The sequence below is a fragment of the Lissotriton helveticus genome, chromosome 5_1 (assembly GCF_964261635.1).
Source record: "Lissotriton helveticus chromosome 5_1, aLisHel1.1, whole genome shotgun sequence".
Lineage (NCBI taxonomy): Eukaryota > Metazoa > Chordata > Amphibia > Caudata > Salamandridae > Lissotriton > Lissotriton helveticus.
In genome coordinates this window covers 1,207,377,085-1,207,395,247 of record NC_136065.1, presented here as the reverse complement: position 1 = coordinate 1,207,395,247, position 18,163 = coordinate 1,207,377,085, and the positions used below count along the sequence as shown (strand labels likewise).

General features: G+C 45.1%; 1 protein-coding gene across 1 annotated transcript in view; it reads left to right on the top strand.

Annotated features, from left to right (window-relative positions):
* The window catches only part of CACUL1 (CDK2 associated cullin domain 1), a 375,285-nt gene that overhangs the window by 147,462 nt on the left and 209,660 nt on the right, over positions 1-18,163 (top strand). The window contains exon 4 of the mRNA XM_078643906.1: positions 13,540-13,635. Within this exon, the coding sequence (XP_078500032.1) occupies positions 13,540-13,635 (96 nt within the window). The remainder of the gene's footprint in view (positions 1-13,539; positions 13,636-18,163) is intronic.

Here is an 18,163-nt window from a genome sequence, read left to right as displayed (position 1 = left end):
GGAGGGTGAGTTCTAACCATACTTTTTGAAGTAGGTGGCAAGTTGGTGTCAATAGCCTGTGTAAGCCATTGAACAGAAATGTGGTCCGAGTCTGGCTGAGATATATGGGTGGACTTCGTATTAAGAAGTTGCTCATTTAACACTGAGATGTTGAGTTTAGCCCAATTCCTGATTTTAGATTTTGAAACTGGCTGGGAGATGGGGTCAGAGGGAATCCTAATTTTAAAAGGCACAGCAATGTGGTCTGACCAGCATAGTTGAAGAGGGGGGAACGATTTCATGTCCTTTAAATTAGAAAAAATAGGGTCCAGAAGGTGCCCAGTGATATGAGTAGGTGCGGAGTTGAGGAGTGCTAACTTGGCCACTGGATTTAAGATAGCCTGGCTGATGAGGATTATGAATCCGAAACCGGTCCCAGGATGCTTGTTTCCGGTCCATGGAAGACATGGCTTGGCAGTTCGGGCTGGACTGTTCCCATGAGGCACAGGGTCAGACTGATTTGCATATAGCCATGTCTGAAATGGGGTGGCTGAGTGAGCTAAAGAATGGTGATGGATTAAACCCAGATCAGTTGACTGGGGGTGAGTGTTTGATTTGCTCAAACGCTCCGTCCATCATCCCCTTTTGTATCGCTTTGTTCCCCTAAGTGTGGCAGGGTATGCTCAGACGTGAGTCCCTTGCTCACTTGGCCTCTGGATTCAAGATAGCCTGGCTGATGAGGATTATGAATCCGAAACCGGTCCCAGGATGCTTGTTTCCGGTCCATGGAAGACATGGCTTGGCAGTTCGGGCTGGACTATTCCCATGAGGCACAGGGTCAGACTGATTTGCATATAGCCATGTCTGAAATGGGGTGGCTGAGTGAGCTAAAGAATGGTGATGGATTAAACCCAGATCAGTTGACTGGGGGTGAGTGTTTGATTTGCTCAAACGCTGCGTCCATCATCCCCTTTTGTATCCCCTTGAATAACTTAGCATATTTTGTAGGGCATATATAAATTTGGATAGCACTATCATTTTAAACATATGCTCCCTGTTGAATAATGAGAGCGGTAGGGTCTTCCAATAAACAGCATCATCTCCAAATTTCTCAAATATATATTATACAGTTTCTCAGGGGCCTGAGTAATAAAGATACGCAATTACCTGACTATCTGTTGACATCTGCCCCAGTGGCTAGATAACTGGCTTCGACTAGTTAATGCAAACCCCACTAGATCTCCCAAATATTTGTACCATCTGTATTATTCTGTCAAATGAGAGCTCTGGATCAGATATATAAAGTAAAATGTAATTAGCATGATGAGGTATTTTCCTCCCAACCCAACTCGCATCTCAGGCCTATAAAAGTGGACCCCTCTCACCCAGCATGAAACTGGCTCCACTGGCTGGGCAGAGATCATAGGAGACAGTGGACATCCATGCCTAGTTCCTTGATACGGGGGGCCTTGCAGAATATTCATTATTTACTCTAACACAGGCAAAGGGGGATGGAGGGGAGGGGGTCATGATTGAGCAACTTCACCCTTTCGAAATACCTGGGGCTGAGTTTCAACTGGAATAGATAAGACCCATGAAGGGGCTCAAATACATTGGAGGCTTCTAATGGCACCAATACGAGTGGTTCTTCTGATATGTCAATACATGCTATACATCCGTATAATCGACTTCAACCTAGTGCTCCACCCTGGCATAAAGCCAGACTGATCTGAATGCACTATGTTGGCCATGAACAATTCAATTGGGTCGCCAGAACCTTGGTCTATATCTTAGTTTCAGTATTTAAGAGAGAAATTGGTCTAGAGGAGGAACACATCCTGTGAGCTTATGGGGCTTGTGTATGACAGTAGTCATGGGTGAGTGAGGTTCCATGGATTCCTCCTTTCTCGCTGAAACATAAGTTTTAAGGAGATGTCTCTATAGTCTCCCAAGACATTTTAAATATCTCTATCAATAGACCATTTGGACCTGGAGCCTTTTCGAATTGTAACCCCAGACTCAATAGTGTCTTCGTTCTCACAAAAATAGTTGTCAGTAACTTGGCGTTTCTCTTCTGCCAGCTCCTTCTGCTTCAACATTCAGGCATCCAACCTCCCTTAAAGTATCTCCCTCCTCTGAGCGCCTATCTCTGTGTAGACAGCCGAGAATTCAGAAATTCCCCTGAGCAAAGATTCTAACATTCGAGAACCAATGCATATAAAAATCTTGTATAAATAAATAGATAACAAATCTCCTTAAATATGAGCCTCCACCGCAGATTAAATCACCCACCATAACCAACAGCTCACCTGGAAGCTGCAAGAGAAATGTTCCCATGCCTTCCAATCTTCAAGTCTGCAATTGGTATGGCAAGTAAACTGAGCCAATCACTAGTCATTCCATTCTACTTTTCAACTGCCTCTGCCAAGCAGCCCAAGGGGTCATATACCACCTTTATTACCTTTAAGGGGAAAGCCTTTCTGCCCAGTATTGCTACTCCTCTAGACCCAGAAGAATAAATTGTGTGCACAACTAGTCTGTAACCCCCTCAGTTAGTATCTGACATCTGTCCCCAATCAAATGGGTCTCCTGAAGGAGCATGAGGTCTAGTGCATGCCACTTACAATATTGATATATTTTTCTTCTTTCCATTTTACATCCCATTCCGTTGACATTCCGAGAGAACCATCAGCTTTCCAGTACTCACAACCCACTTTTATTTCCCAGCGTTATGAGCCTTCCCTCACCTACACTTCATATACCACTCACTATGTACTTTTACTTTTCCACCTGAACACTGCCAAGTTTAAAATAATTCACCAACAAACTCAACCACCAAACTCTTCCTACAACCTCCCTCCGTTCAACCCTTTCCATCTCCTGCGCTATAGGAACAAAACTGCCCTCTACTCCAAATCTTTGTGAGCCTGTTGCACCACATAAAACCAACTAATCACAACCAGATTCATAAACCAAAATCCAAGAAAATTTCCATAAGCCATTATCCACAATCTAACAGCATATTGAATGCCGAGCGACCCTCAAGGTTTTACAACTGAGTGCACCTTTGCTATACAAATATCGTTGCTCCCCATCCGCCTTTGACATTTCAACCTCCAGCCAACCAGTTAATCATACTACCATTTGTCAACATGCCACATTACTTCATAATGTAGAGGGTTCCTACTAACCCCAGACCAGAGCCTACCATACATGAGGCGTTTCCACCTCTGTCTTGGTTGGTTCGCCAGTCATGATGCGTTCATCATTCCAAAACCTCAAGCCAATCCCAAGCTTCCTCTAACGTTTCGAAGTTCCATGATTTGACTTCCACAATAACCCTGAGCTTTACCAGAAAGAAAATCATATATTCAGTCGCTAAATCTCATAGAAGGAGTGTGTCTGCTTCTGACAGCCAATGTATAATCTGGAAATGCTTGGATGGTGTTGTTCTCATACTTCAGATCGCCTTGCTTCTTGGCTGCCTGCAGGATTCCATCCTAGTCATGATAGTTGAATATTCCAGCAACTCTAATCCATGTAGGCTGGTCAGGTTTCTGCGGGGTCACCGGTGCCCTGCGCTCAGGGGCAACAGAGAAGAACTTGGAGAGTCACTTGGGTTTGAGATGATTGACAATCCAATCCTTATCAAATAGATTTGGTCTTGGGCCCTGTGCTCTCTTTGGTACACCCAGAAGGCGGACATTGTTTTAACATGACTGCCTTTTAACATCCTTGAGTCGTACCTGGATTACCACGCTTTCTTTTTCAGAACATATACCATTATTTCAAGGAAGTGACCTCCTCCTTTCAAGTTCAAGTTCAGTTTTATTGCATGATTGATAAAAATCGTTACAATCTTCATTCAGGTAAAAAGTAAAAAATTACATACTGTAAAAATATATATTCATTATTAAACTTCCCTATACAGTTTTAAAAAGCCATTCGGAGTTTCCCCCGATACAGTACATTTTTAAGATCAAGTTCTTGGTCAAAGATTTGATGGAATTATATGTGCTTCAATGTTCTTCCAGCCACAGCCAAACCCTTGTGCTCAGCGTTGACTACGTTTTTTTACTTTAAGTTTCTTGTAGACGTTTTTTTACCTCAGTCATGAATTTAAGTCCACGACAGGCCAGAATGAAAGAAGTACCTCCCAGCCAGATTATTACTGCTTGCCGGCATGAATGTATATTCAAAGTAATAAAGATGTCTCGTAGGTATTGTCTTCTTAACGCCGTGAGTGCCGGGCATACGCATAACAGGTGCATTAGAGTTTCATTATAGTATCCACACAGTCTGCAGTGGGGACTTTCTTTTTGATGCTTCCAAGATGGTCTTAGGTCCTTAGAATAGTGCCGACCCATTCGGTAGTCAATATAGAACTTTTTAAAATGTTGACTAAAATGGGTGACCAAGTATTCTTGTGGTTTTTGTTGATTGTAAGAGGAGATTACTGTCCAAGGATGTCGTCGTTTAGTTAGTGTTTTTATCCTGTAGCAATGATTTCCGTTTTGCTGCACCGTTAGCTACTTTACTAAAATACGCTTGGTCTGTTTTCCTTTTTTTCCATTCTTCTAGTAGTTCCAGTTCGGACAGACAGATACTCAAATAGCTTCCCCATGAATTTATGGGAGGCTGGCTTTCCTGATGATTTATTTCTTTCCAGCAGATGTTATCCATTGATTCAGTTGGGGCTGAGCGGAGTTTGTGACATAGTTTAACGAAGCTTGTCATTGCCCGAAATTTTTGGTTTTGTAGGCCAAATTCAAGGCGGACTTGTGCTGGAGAGGCTGATTGTGGCATTTTAAACACTGCTTTGTGTATTTTGTTTTGTAATTCATTTAGTATTTTCGCCTCCCTTCCAAGCCAAGTGACCTCCTCCTTTCATGTCACAATCGTCTCTGGCAATTTCACTCTGTCACTAATTTTCTAAGATCTGTGTGCAAAAGGCCCATCTCCACTGCAACAGTATCTGTCTTGGACTCTAGGGTGGTTTTCGTACACCTGGCAGCAAGCATCACATCTTTTAGAGTAGGTTCGTCCTCCAGTATATTTAATGCCCCGCACGGCTCCAGATATGGACCTTCGTGTCCCCCTCCACCCCCCTTCTTCCTTAACTTCTCTGATCTATTTCTCAGGAAGGCATAATTGTCTATTTTGTTATGTCTTTTTGACGTTCTATACTTGAACATCGTGGGCTAATAAATGTCCTTTTATTAGCAGCAGTAATACGCCTGTGTAGAGGGATCAACAGGGAGATCAGTAAGGTAGGCAGTCTCTCAGAGATAGGCCACCCTCAGCCCTGCCTTCCAACTCGGGAGGAAGGGGTTACTCATTGCCACTTGCCTCAGGCAGTCCTCAACTTAGCACTCCCTAGCGGCCTGTCAATTTTCACCCCAGTCCTCATTCAGGAGTGTGCCTAGAGAATTAGCCAGAGAGAGGGAAGCTAATCCCATCGTTCCTCACTGTCCAAGTTTATCAGCCCTGCACTATGTTGTTTTCTCCTTGCTCAGGCAGTAAGGAGCAGTGTTATGGACTAGTAATTTTGTATTCATCCACCATTTAACGATGCATGCATCTCTCACACTCGCCAGTCACTCAGTATGTTCTCATTCAATTATAAACCATCTGGGGCACCACAGTCGGGGGCATGGGTGCACCTAACCAGGCATTCAACAAGTTGTGCCCCTAGGCCGCTGTAGGCCCATTGCATCTTGTTTGGAGTGGGCCCAAAAGGCTTCCCGCAGCTCTGCAGGCCCGACCGGGCTTAGCTTCCGATCTGATGCAGAGCCCAGTACCTCTTTTCCTCTCAGGCTGTCCCTCTAGGCCCTCTGCGTTATCTACATGATCAGCTCACCAGTGCACCGCAAGCTCCGTAGTAGCCTCCCGGCACCTTTTTACCAGACGAGGCTCCCTGGCACGGCACGCACAGTGCACACACTGCCCAGAGTTGGTCTTCAGTAGATTGCTGATAGGTTCCACCACAGCACATCAGCCACATTGTGAAGGCACAATTGTAACTGCTTGCAGCCACTGGTTTCCGAACCCTCCTTGAGGGCAGAGAAATCACTTCCACCACCTCACTAGGTGTTATGGGACTCCGAGCGGTGATTCATTACGCTAGATAGCAGACTTTTTTCAACAAGAATATCGGGGATATTCAGCTGACCATTGTGGGAGCTGTCCTAGTACGCTGCCATCTTCCTTGGTGCGCCAATGCTGTGCCCGTAGGTGAGGATTCTTGATAGTAGAACTTGAGATCTGGATTGAGTTTTTTTTTTAGTAGTTGCCTCGCAATTTCACATGCATGCATGGATTATTAATACCCAATTGCTTTCACCATGGAAGGCATTGGGGTCACATTTATATTGAAGAATAGAGGTAACCACTATAAACTCTCGCGGACATTATATAATGATTTCAATGGGATAACTCCGATGGGGAGATGGAAACTCACCAATGACATTTGTTGAGCGCTGATGCAATCCATTCTAGTTCCTGCTCCCTTACTCTTTGAGTCAACATGGGTCAAGTGGTGATTTAGTTGCACATCTGTCACCCAAACTATTTTGTTTTAAATACTGGGAATCTATAAAATCATCAAAGAGTTCCAGTTGGGTGCCCATTCAGTCTGAAAGCATCCTGTACATTGCTCCTTGATTTTATAATTTCTTCGAACCAAAACAATCAAGATGACCCCTTTGCTGTCTTTTTTTTTCCTTATTCACCAAATTGTTGATTTGCCGAATAATATTGGAGTGCAGGAAGTAAGCGTTTGCCTTAACTATCTAGTTTTCCAAGTAGTGCAAGAAAATGTAGCCAAGAGTTACTGTGAGAGCCGAAGGTAGTTTAGAGTTTTTAATGTGATGAGAACTCCTTCTTCCTTATTCTGTAAAAAACTACTACTATCCTCAATGTATTTGTTCATTAGCAAGGGTAGTGATGGAGTGGCTAAATAGGCAACTAATTACACTGAGCACATAAGACAGGGAGAGTGCTCTCTCTTCGTTTCCTCTTGGGCCCAAAAAGCCTCTTTATCTTGCCAGGGACGGGAACGTGTTTATTTAAAGAATCCAGAGCTTTGAGAAAATTACCTCTTGAATTGTCTGTATTTCAATTTATTAAAGAATTGAAAGTTTTTTTGCCATCCGCTGAACGTGTTTTTATTCTGTGATGTATTTCCAATCCATGACCCCTGTGACTTTCTAAAAACATGTGCTGTTGCACCTTATACTCATGGTTAGTTCAAGGTTTGTTGTCCCATTAGATGAATTGACAAATTGCTTTCTTCTTTTACAGAAATTCTTATTGTAATGACACCCTTTGCAGCATGGCATCATAATCACTTTCCTACCTTGCCTTGCATGTTGTACCAGTCTTGATTGCATTATTTAATTAGGACAAGTGCTTTCCAAGAGCAGTCAGGCATAGCAAAGTCAGCAAGTGCCTTCCTGTAATGTATTTCGCTAGTGCCCTCTCAAGCAGGTTTACTCTGTAAAAGTGTCTTCAAATTGTGGCGGAGGAACCCTAGGGGCCACAAATTGATGGCAAGAGTGGCACTGTAGGAGTAGGGTCTGCTTTCCTATGTTCACCCCAATTTTTGTTTTTTACTACACTGGTTTTCGACTTAATGTGGCTGTGGGCCTGCTAATCAGACCCACAGCCTGCTGTTCTCTCTCTAAATTCACATACATGTACTATAGGTACATCACCAATTTGGTATTGGACACCTCATCAGCCCCTGTACAGTGTACTATAGGTACCCAGGGCATAGGTGCCTCCAAGGCCTACCAAGGGCAGCAGCATATCTTTTGCCACCCCTGGCTGGCCCTCCAAACAGACACAACTGGGTGATCACTCAGCTGGGGCAAGGTCGTGTTATCACCCATTGCTTATATATAGTATACCTATAAGGAGGAGAAGTGTGGCTCAGTGGTTAGAGGCGGCAGACCCGGAATCTGAGATCGACCGTGGACCAGGGTTCGATTCCCCGCCTCGGCGGGTCTCGGGCTCATAAATTCCACGGTCTCGACAATTCTCGCTCCGGTGCCTACTCGACTCACGGGGTCACACTCTGCGACTCTGGGCAATAGCTTGCTTAATCTCCACATCGGCCCCTCGCGGCGGGATGCCTGGCTTTCACCTTGTGGATACCCTGCCGGGGTTTCTCACAGGGGGATACCAGGACGGGTTCCCTAAGCAAGCGCGGAGATGCCCCAGGGTAAGTCCTGCGCTATATAAGTTTCATACATTTACATTTACATTTACATAAGTCACTCCTATGGCAGGCCTTACCAATCCTGGAGGCAGAGTGCTTGGTTTTATGTGAGATGTTGCTCTAGCATGAACTGAGCCTGTCTGCAGCTTTCGGAACAATTTCCTTATAGCTGTTCCAGGGTATTGCCATATCATATACTCTTAATTGCATTATAATCCTTGCAGTTATTGCTAACTTTGGTTTGGCTTTATCAAAACATGTTGTGTAAGGTGTCATACACTTTGGAATACTGCCCCCTCGCCAGTTCTGGCGACGGGGGTAGCATTCCACCCTTCTAGAGGGAGAAGACATGTAACTTTACTTAAATGCGGTTAAATCTAACCAGAACCCCAGCATCACAAAATGGATGCTGCTGCCACCGACACAAGCCTGGCCCCCTGCTGCTGACCGAAACTCAGGCAGGGGAGGCCTGGACAAAAGGTATCCTGTCACAGGGAGGTGTTACACCACCCCAGACAGGAGATAGTGGATTGAGGCAGGCAGGGTGAGTGAAACTAGACACTGCCTGAGGCGCACAAGGCTCCCCATGCATAGCCCAGTTCAAACCGGTCCTGGGGCACTCCAGACCCAGCTCTGGCGCGAAACTGGACAAAGGGAAAGGGGTGTAACCACCCCCTTCCTGGGTTCCACCCATAGGAGTGACCTAGTTGGATATCCAGCCCCTTGATTTGGAATAAAGGTAGGAGCTGTGCCCATTGAAGGCAGATAATCCTGACTGAAACTTTGATACAGAACTCTGGACCCTTCGACATCCCACTCGACGTGGAAGACTGAAGAATCTCCCTTGTGGTCAAGGAGTGACCACCCTGTGCAAACAGGCACCATCCAGCGCCCAACGGTTTGCTTTGTTGCAGCTCCAGCCGGAGCTCGAGCGACAGAGATCGTCAAGAACCAGCTTCCCTGACTTCTAACAGCCCGATCCACAGTCCCAGCAAATCTGAGAACCGTGGAGGCGACGTGAAGCGTGAGGCCGGCCATCTTGAAAAGACTGCGAAGTGCTGACCGTGCAGCTCCCGAGGCACCCTCGAAACTGTGCATTGGGGTTTGAGAAGACCCAGCCCCGAGCAGCTCGTGCACCGAAGATCACCCTTCCACACTCACCGAGTGCTGCGTGGGGCTCTTTTGCATTTCCTGCTCGACGCGTCTGTCCGGTCACTTGCCCGTTGGCTAGTGGTCACAACGACGACGAAACTTTGAAACTACTCTGCTAGTCTGGTTGCTCCAGACTGGCCCTCGCTCCCCTAAAAAGGAGCAACCGCTCTGACCTTGCTGGTCCGAGTAAGAAGCGGTCTTCAAATCATGTGTGGGTTGCATTTGCCAAGGCCTGGTGACTCCGATCCGGAAGCCGACACCACCGACAGCGAGAGCCTTCGTGGGACAGCTCGTGATCCACTCCTGGACATCCTCGGTGCCCCAGAATCCACGTGGCAGCGGAGACCAGCTTCTCGACAACCACCTGATTGCGCCCGACATTGCCTGGTTCCTTCCTGATTCCATCCTGGTCACTGGCTAGTGACCCAGACTCTGTCCCCTCTGCTTCCAGGTACTCTACATCTTCGATCCACCCTTGGATCCAACCGGACTCTTCTCTTCTGGCCGCCTGCAGCATCTTCATCTCCAGGATCCATAGAACTCCACGACGAAACCCGACACACTTTGGCACCTATGCACCCGCTTCCTGTGGGTGAGGTAACGATTGAACGCCGGTGCTCCTGTAGTGGTTTACACCTCTAGTGTCCTAGTTTTAAGTGGCTAAGTTCTAGTCCAGTCGGAAGACTTCTAAAACAGTAACTTTTACGAACCATTGACATTTCATTGGTGCATGCGTGTGCTTTTAGCGCTGCACCCAAATCCCGCGGGCTACTCCCGTCCTAACTACAGTTAGTCCAGAGTAGTCCAAGCGATTCTCAAGGCCCTGGGCCTTACCATTGTTCGTAAAGCGGTTCTTATACCACTTATTTAATATATGGATTGAGTGGCCACCGGCCTTATCCATTACTGTGCAACTTTTGTATGTTTAACTGTGCTTTTGTTTAAATGCTTGTGCCTCTGCACTCATAAAGAGTACAGAGGATTATTCTAGTAATAAATACATATATTTTTATAATATATAACTTGTGTGGTGTCCTTTCATTTGATATTACAGGATTGCATATGGTAAAACAGCTGGCTTCACATGCCCTCTTGAGTTAAGCCTAAGACTGCTTAGGTCTATGCTACCCCTAGGATAGCTAGTCTATAAGGTTGACTTACAACCACCACCATAAGGGATTATTTGGACTGATACAAGGTGCTCACTAGAATAGTGAACATCATACATCAGGCCAACTTCTCACATTGGTGGCAGCGGTGGGATTTGAGCTTGCTGTTGTTTTGCCATTGCAATCTTTATATCATTTGAAAGATCACATTGAGTACCATAGGTACATATAAACAAAGCTTACATACTTAAGTTCTACTGAACTTAGTAGTTGTAGATTAAAGGGCTTAGCACACCCTGACTACAACTCACTAGCATGGTTCTAGTAGGAAAACACATAGTGTAGGTAAGTGTACCACTTACACTCACTAGAGTCATGTCTGGCACATGGGAGCAACCCAGTCCTCTACCTGTGGCAGGTGACCTTACCAAGGCACCTTCCAGCTATGACAAACTCAGCTTCAGAGACTTGAGTGCCTTGTGCACTACAAGGGGGCTGAAAAGGGGTCACAACCCTACCATCCCAATCCTTATAGGAATCCTAGAAAGGGATGATCTTGAGAAGGCTAGTGCAGGTCCCTCCGGTTATCCAGGAGAAGGAGGGAACCCCCCAGATGATGAGAACACCACCCCAGAAGTAGAAGATGAGGAGGTGGATCAAGATTCAGATGATCAGGGGGATATCCAGGTCCAAGTTAGGAGGCTTAGCCAAGCTAACTTGAGCCTACATGGGAATGGAGAAGGAAACCACTTCCCCAGACCCAATAGCAGAATACTCCCTGGCAATAGAAGAGATAGATCCCTTTCCAGGGACTCTAACCTTTCTAATGCCACAAGGAACTCTCAAAGGGGAATGACTTCCCCCCCAGAGAAAAGAGCATAAGGCCAGGATGAGAGCTGTCAAACTCCAGATATAGAGGGAGGAGGTAGCCCTGGCCCAAGCTAAACTTGCTTTAGCAAGGGAACACAAATTGAGTGAATTAGATTTCACTGGTGGCAGCAATATTCCTAAAGAGAAAGACAGGTCCTATGACAATAGAAACCTGACAAAGATTGTGCCCCCCTATAAGGAAGGGGATGACATCCACAAATGGATGACTGCTCTGGAGAGGGCCTGCATGGTACAGCAGGTTCCCCAAGATCAGTGGGCAGCAATCTTATGGTACTCCTTTTCTGAGAAAGGAAGAGATAAGCTCCTCACAGTTAGTCCTGGGGATGCTAAAAACTACACTGTCCTGAAGAGTGCTCTTATTGATGGGTTTGGCCTAACCACTGAGCAATACAGGTTGTTGTTCAGAGATGCCCAAAAAGCTCAGACTCAGGACTGGACTGATTTTGTTGATTGTGCCACTAAGGCTCTGGAGGGTTGGTTGCTGGGAAGTAAAGTCTCAGACTATACAGGATTGTACAATCTAATAATGAGAGAACAGATCCTTAATAATTGTCAGAACCACCAGTTGCATCAACACCTTATTGACCCATTTGTCTGCCTTCTTTCCCCAGGCCAACTTCTCACAGGCACCAAGTTAGTGCCTGTGAGAATGTGATGACGCATGGAATGCTGGGGTCTCCTTGCTTGGTAAAGTCTGGTCGTCTGGGCATTTGGAGGTAGAATGGAGCCCAACAGGAGCTATCAGGCTGTGGCTGTAACATAAGGGCCTAATATGATTTAGAAATCATACCGCCTCCTTGGGTGGCTCCAAACTCTTGTGTGAAGACTCTGCCCTCCTTCTACCGCAGTATGGGGAACACTGAAACACAATGCTGAAAGCAGTGCTTTATTTTCAGTTAAACTATACTCTGGCCATGATACTCGGTAGCAGGCAATCAAAAACTTTTTTTTGTCAGTTAAGTAATGGGTTCAATTAAATAATCCTCAATGTCTCACCCATGATTTCAGTGTTTGAATTGTTGTGTTCAGAACTCTCAGGTGGTACCATGTCTTCTGAAACCCATTTAGCTAGCCCTGGAATATGGTCCCAAAATTGCGTTGCGTTTTGCGACATGTAGTTTCATTTTTAACGTTGTACCGATGAACTCAAAATTCCATCATGAAAAACTGCCACAACTGTTTTGAGATATTACAATTGAAATGGGGTCGATTCTAACTGGGACAATAATGTGAAAGGAAAGAATAAGCATTTTTTCCCCAAATTTCTTTAAGAGCCATCTAAAGTTCTGTACATAGTTTGCTACATTTATTCCACATACAGGAGTTACTGTATGAAAGAGTATAATAGAACATTGCTTTTTGGAAATTGTTTGAATAAGTCCTCAATCCACGTTCTCTCTTGAAATATTTATCTGTCTTGCTATTTTTGCATTACTCTCATCCGGTGTGAGAAATCGAAAAACACTTCTGAAAATCAGTTTTGCCTATATTTTTTAAAGGGAGTGCCCTCATGCCAAATAACATTATTTAACTTGCTTGCATTATTTAGCATCTTATAGAATAACTGTGAGAAAATTGGTTTGTCATTTTGGGGGAATATGATCATACTATTTTACCTCTGCCTTCCACCATCCATTACAATGAAAGTTGCTACTCCCGGCTTTATCACTTTGTACTTGCCGTATCACACCATTCGCTAGCTCTTCTTGAAAGTTGATATTTGAAACTAAGCTATATTGTAATTTTGTGCACATGGTTCTCTACCTCACTAGAATTCGTATACCCCTAAGCTTTCCTGCTTCAGTATGAAATGCTCTGGCGACCTTTGGGCCTTGCATGCAATATACGTCGCAACATAATTAAATGAATATGTCAACTGTGGCATGTGTCTATTCTGATTTGTGCCGTGCTGTCTGTTCTGTATTTCAGACTTGGCTTTTATAACACATCTCAGTACTATTTCCAGGGCTCTGCCTAGGCTTTTCTCGCATTGTTTGCATTCTCTCATAGTACTGTATATTCTCTGGCCTTGCATCAAACATGCATTTTCTCATAGTTTGTATGCCAAGTACCTCAGGTAGAGTGGTGTTCTAATTCACCTTTGTGGTCCTCGATCTGTATTTGTGATTTTTGAGGGCTGACTATTGCCTTGAGACCAATAGCATGACCTGTTTCCTTCTTTCGTAGGTCAGCCCTCCAGATCTTTATATAGAAAGATTTAACATTGCTCTGGCCCAATACATGGGAGCGTTGCAGAGCATCGTGCCTCTTTTCATATATATGGTAAGTACTGAAGTCAATCATTCTCAACATTTAATAAAAAGAACAGCTTTGATTATTAAAACGAATCAATAAATGGAAAAAAGTCAACTTGGTATATTCTGTAATTCATCTATTAAATGAAGTGCATTTGTGTGTGTTCCAGAAAGACAGGTAAACAAAAAGCTCAATTTATTATTCTTTTAAAGTTGCTTAATGTTTAGAATGAATCGAATTGTATTTACTCATGACGACTGATACAGAATAGATCTGTATATGGCAGAGTTCTTGCTAACTAACGTGTTGTTGATCTTGAAAGGTTAGTGACTTTAAGTCTTGTATGTATTTTAGCATGCTTGTTCAGACTGTAGAAAGTCTGCCTTCTCTGCATGGCCATCTCAGATTTTTCCCCTTTGCTGGACATTACTTCTGTTTGCTGGCTTTACAAGTAGTAACCAAAAGTACTAGTAGTAAAGTGCTTCTGCTTCCCCTTTAAACGTGGTTGAATAGGCCTATTCCTATTTGCTATATTAAACTTGTCTATATGCATCTAACAGTCCAATATTTAGGGCGGTTAAGGACCAATGCACTGCACTACTAATATATTTCCTTTCTATTTGTATCAAGTCATTGCCCACCTCTCTAGGTTAGCTGTCCAATATCCCAGTATTTAGAATCCTATAACAGAAAAGAAATGCAACTTAAAAAAAAAACAAATCAATTGCAGAAAATTATTTTGTTCTAAGTCCAAACATAATGGCTTCAGACATTCCCAGATGGTGTTGTTTAAAAGCAGTTCTTTATTAGTTATCTCTTCAGGATAAAACAGCCAAAGCATTTCACTCATACACAAGCTTCATCAGGGCTTATAATTTGCGCATATTGCAAGATAAGTCTGTGTATGCCTATGCACCTAATGTCAAAATAGGCGATTGGACACATTCTCATTGAGAGATGTTCTCAATATGTGAATGTTGGTGAGGAGTTTTGTTCCTGTGCGGAGTTTTGGCCTGAAAAGTACGCCTCTACTAGAAAGGCACTCTGGGTTGTACGAGGCTTGGTTAATTTCATCATCCTGTACTGCCGTGATAACAAGTACTCAGCAGAAAAAGATCTGAGGAAGGGAAGGAAGGCAGAGGATAAAAGGAGGCGTCGCACAAGAGGTTTGAAGCAAAGTACTGCACCCCGTTGGATGGTGTGGGTTTTAGCCACTGGAGAGAGAGATTGTACAAGACGATGACCCACGTGTCAGGGCCCCAGAGCAACTCTGCAACAGCTTTGATAGACTATGGCCTGAATTTTCTGTATGCAACTGGACTCCTCTGTACTTTTGGGCCCAAGGATCTGAGATGGTCTCCAGTCTGACTACCGCCAACGGTTCCGGTCCGCCCCTGATGCCACCTGCGCCACTTGTCCTGCAGTTGCCCCTGGTTTTCAGCAAGACAGCAATGTTTCATACGGAGCCATAGACTGAGAGTTGGTGCCGGCTCTGGTGCCAGAGGGAGAGCCTATTGTCCTTTTCAGACTTGGGTGAACCTGGAGTGACCTCCACCAATATTGTGTAGACCTAACATCTACCCTAATTGTGACCCCGAAACATTCCCTCAACACCGATATGAATTTGGAGAAGATGATGAAGATTCAATCATGTGCACAATGCCTAAAACGCATTTCTGGATTTGCAGGGTGCCAGTGGCCTGGATATATATTTTGACACCGGCCTCCACTCCCCTTCCCCAAATATAGTCACAGAAGAGTGTTCCACCTTTGCCACGGTGATAAGGAGGGCATCTGAAATCTTAGATCTCACACTACCCACCACTGAGATAAAGATTAATATGTTGATAGAAGTGATTTATCCAGGTCAAACTATCCAGGAGTATCTATTTCCATTCAATGTGGCCCTGACTGACACACTGCTGGGCATCTCAGTAAAAGTATGATCTTGTCCACAAGTCAGCATGCAGAACGGGATGGCAGCACTGGCCTGCTCCAGGGGTCTCTGCCTTCGCCCTACATCCGTCACCAGAAAGCCTAGTGGTGCAGGCATCCACCAGTTGTCTGAACCCCTGTGTGTTTCGATCACCCTACCAGACAGAGGTGAAACATGTGGAGGCATTTGAGAAAAGGATGCTCTCTCCGGCCAGCCTTCCCCTTTGGTCCGTAAATAATAGTTGCCTTCTAGAAAGATAAAGCAACATGCTATGAGACATGGTCACAGAAATTTTGCCCACGGTACCATATGATGTAAGGCCAAACCTGCAATGCCTTATTCAAGATGGACAGAAAGCAGCATGATACTCCACTAGATTGAGCCTGAACATGACCGACCGCATGGGTACAGCTGTCTGCACCCATCATGATGCTTATGTGACCGCTTCAGTCCTCTCCATTGGATTCTCCAGTGACATCCAGCTGACTAATGGATATGTTCTTTGGTGGGACACTCTTTGGCTCGCTCTGCTAGAGTGACAATTTCTCCAACCCTTCTGCTCACTTTCGAGGCTTTGGGATGGGATACCAAGAGAGGAACTAAGTCCTTTGAAGGAGGTGGCCTGGGATCAGGCCGCCAGCATCAAGTCCCCAGGGAAACTATCTACCCACACCCCAGCCCCTCCTTCAGCAGCTGCTGAAAAACTGTGCACTGTAATGGGTCACAAAGTGATCACCCGGTGAGAGGTCTCATTAGCTTTCACTTTCCTGAGTGGAGAAACATCGCATCTGCATATGACCAATGGATTGGCGCTCCAGATTACTCCCTACCCTACCTTTCACATCCCTCTTATATTCCACCCACACCACAACACCTCCCGGAGAACCAATTGCCCATAGTCCGTGGGAAGTTTGGGCTTTCTTGGCCAAGGTAACCATAGAGAGGGTGCTGGCATCAAAGGTTGTGACAGGCTGTTATTCACAATATTTCCTGGTGTCGTAAAAGGACAGAGGCCTTCACCCCATCGTCAGTCTTCACCCTCTGAACTCCTTTCTTTAGAAGGACAAGTTAAAAATGTCACACTGGCCCATGTTCTGTCTGCCCTTGATCCAGGAGACTGAGGTTGTGGTGTTGATTTGCAGGATGCCTATTTTCACTTCCCGTCCAGGAGTCCCACAGACTATTTCAGGTAGGCCAAGAGCACTCTCAGTTGTCTGTGCTTCTCATTGGCTTTACGAAGTCCATCTCAAGTGTTCACAAAGGTTGTGGTCGTATCCCATCTGTGGAAAAGGAGAATACCAGTCTTTCCATGCCTCGATGTCTGGTTGCTGAAGGCTGGCTTGTCTCTGTCGTAAACCACCTCCAGACGACGGTCAACTTATTGACATTGTTGGGCTTTTCCATTAATGTGCTGCAGTCTCACATGGCTTCTTCATAAAAAACCCTTTCATTCAAGCTATCCTGGATGCAGTGCTTTACTTAGCCTTCCTTCGGCCTTAATGAGTTCAGACTTTCGGGCTTTGATCCTAATGTTTCAACCATCGACCTGGATCTCAGTGAGAGCAGCTCTAAGGCTTCTTAACCTCTTGGTCTCCTGTATCCGCTTGTGGAGCACACCAGGTGATGCATGCATGCAGGCTTTGCAGTGGCATTTGAAGGTTCTGGGCTCAGCACAAAGGAAATCTTTCAAAATCATTCCAAGTGTTGGAGGAGACTGCGAAAGATCTGCAGTGGTGGCTGCTTGACTGGAATTGTACCGGCCACAGGTCCCTATCCATGCCCCTCTCCATATCAACTTGTTGGAATTGCAGACGATTTGCTTTGCACTGAAGGTAATGTTCTGACCATCGGGGGAATGAGGACAACACCATGTGGTACTGTGACAAGCATGGTTCTGTGGAGGAGGAGGGGCTGTCAGTCAGGGGTCCTGACGGCTGAACACTCAAGTATCCCCCTGACCAAAGCATCTGGTAGGAACTTTAAGCGCCAGGGCAGGTGACCTCTGCCGGCGTTGCCTAGCAGATCACAAATGGCAGTTACATACTGAGGTTCCAACAGTAGGTAGAACCCTGGTTCAATCTATTTGCCATCACACAAAATGTGCAGTGCCCAGATGGCTTCTACCTGGTTTGGGGCTTGAGACTGCTGTGCGCCTTTCCACCCCTATCTCTCCTGCTCCGGGTATTCAAAAAGATCAAGGAAGACTGGGCCCATGTCATCCCAGTCGTCCTGTAATGTTAACCTGTATGAATGGGCTGTGGCAGGAATGCCGGCTGTGTGAAATGAGAGTTGAGAAGTTTCAGACTGGGACCTAGAGTTCTGGGTGGAATACCCCAAATGAAATTAATACAGTGATGAAAACCCCAACAGAAACTAAATCGGAGGGCACATTATTGGCTGGACTAGCATATGAGGAAGTTCAACCAAGAGAGTGTGCAAGTAGTAAGATGGAGGACGGAAAGAGGTATGGTTGGGCTGGCTGATTTGTGCAAAGGGTGATAGAGCTCTGTTATTAAATAAACTAATGTTTTCCAATCCCACTGTAAAAGCAGTAATTTCCACCAAATCGGTTGATGTTATGCTCAGTCTGAACTATAGTGCAAAAGCTGAGCTGTGTTA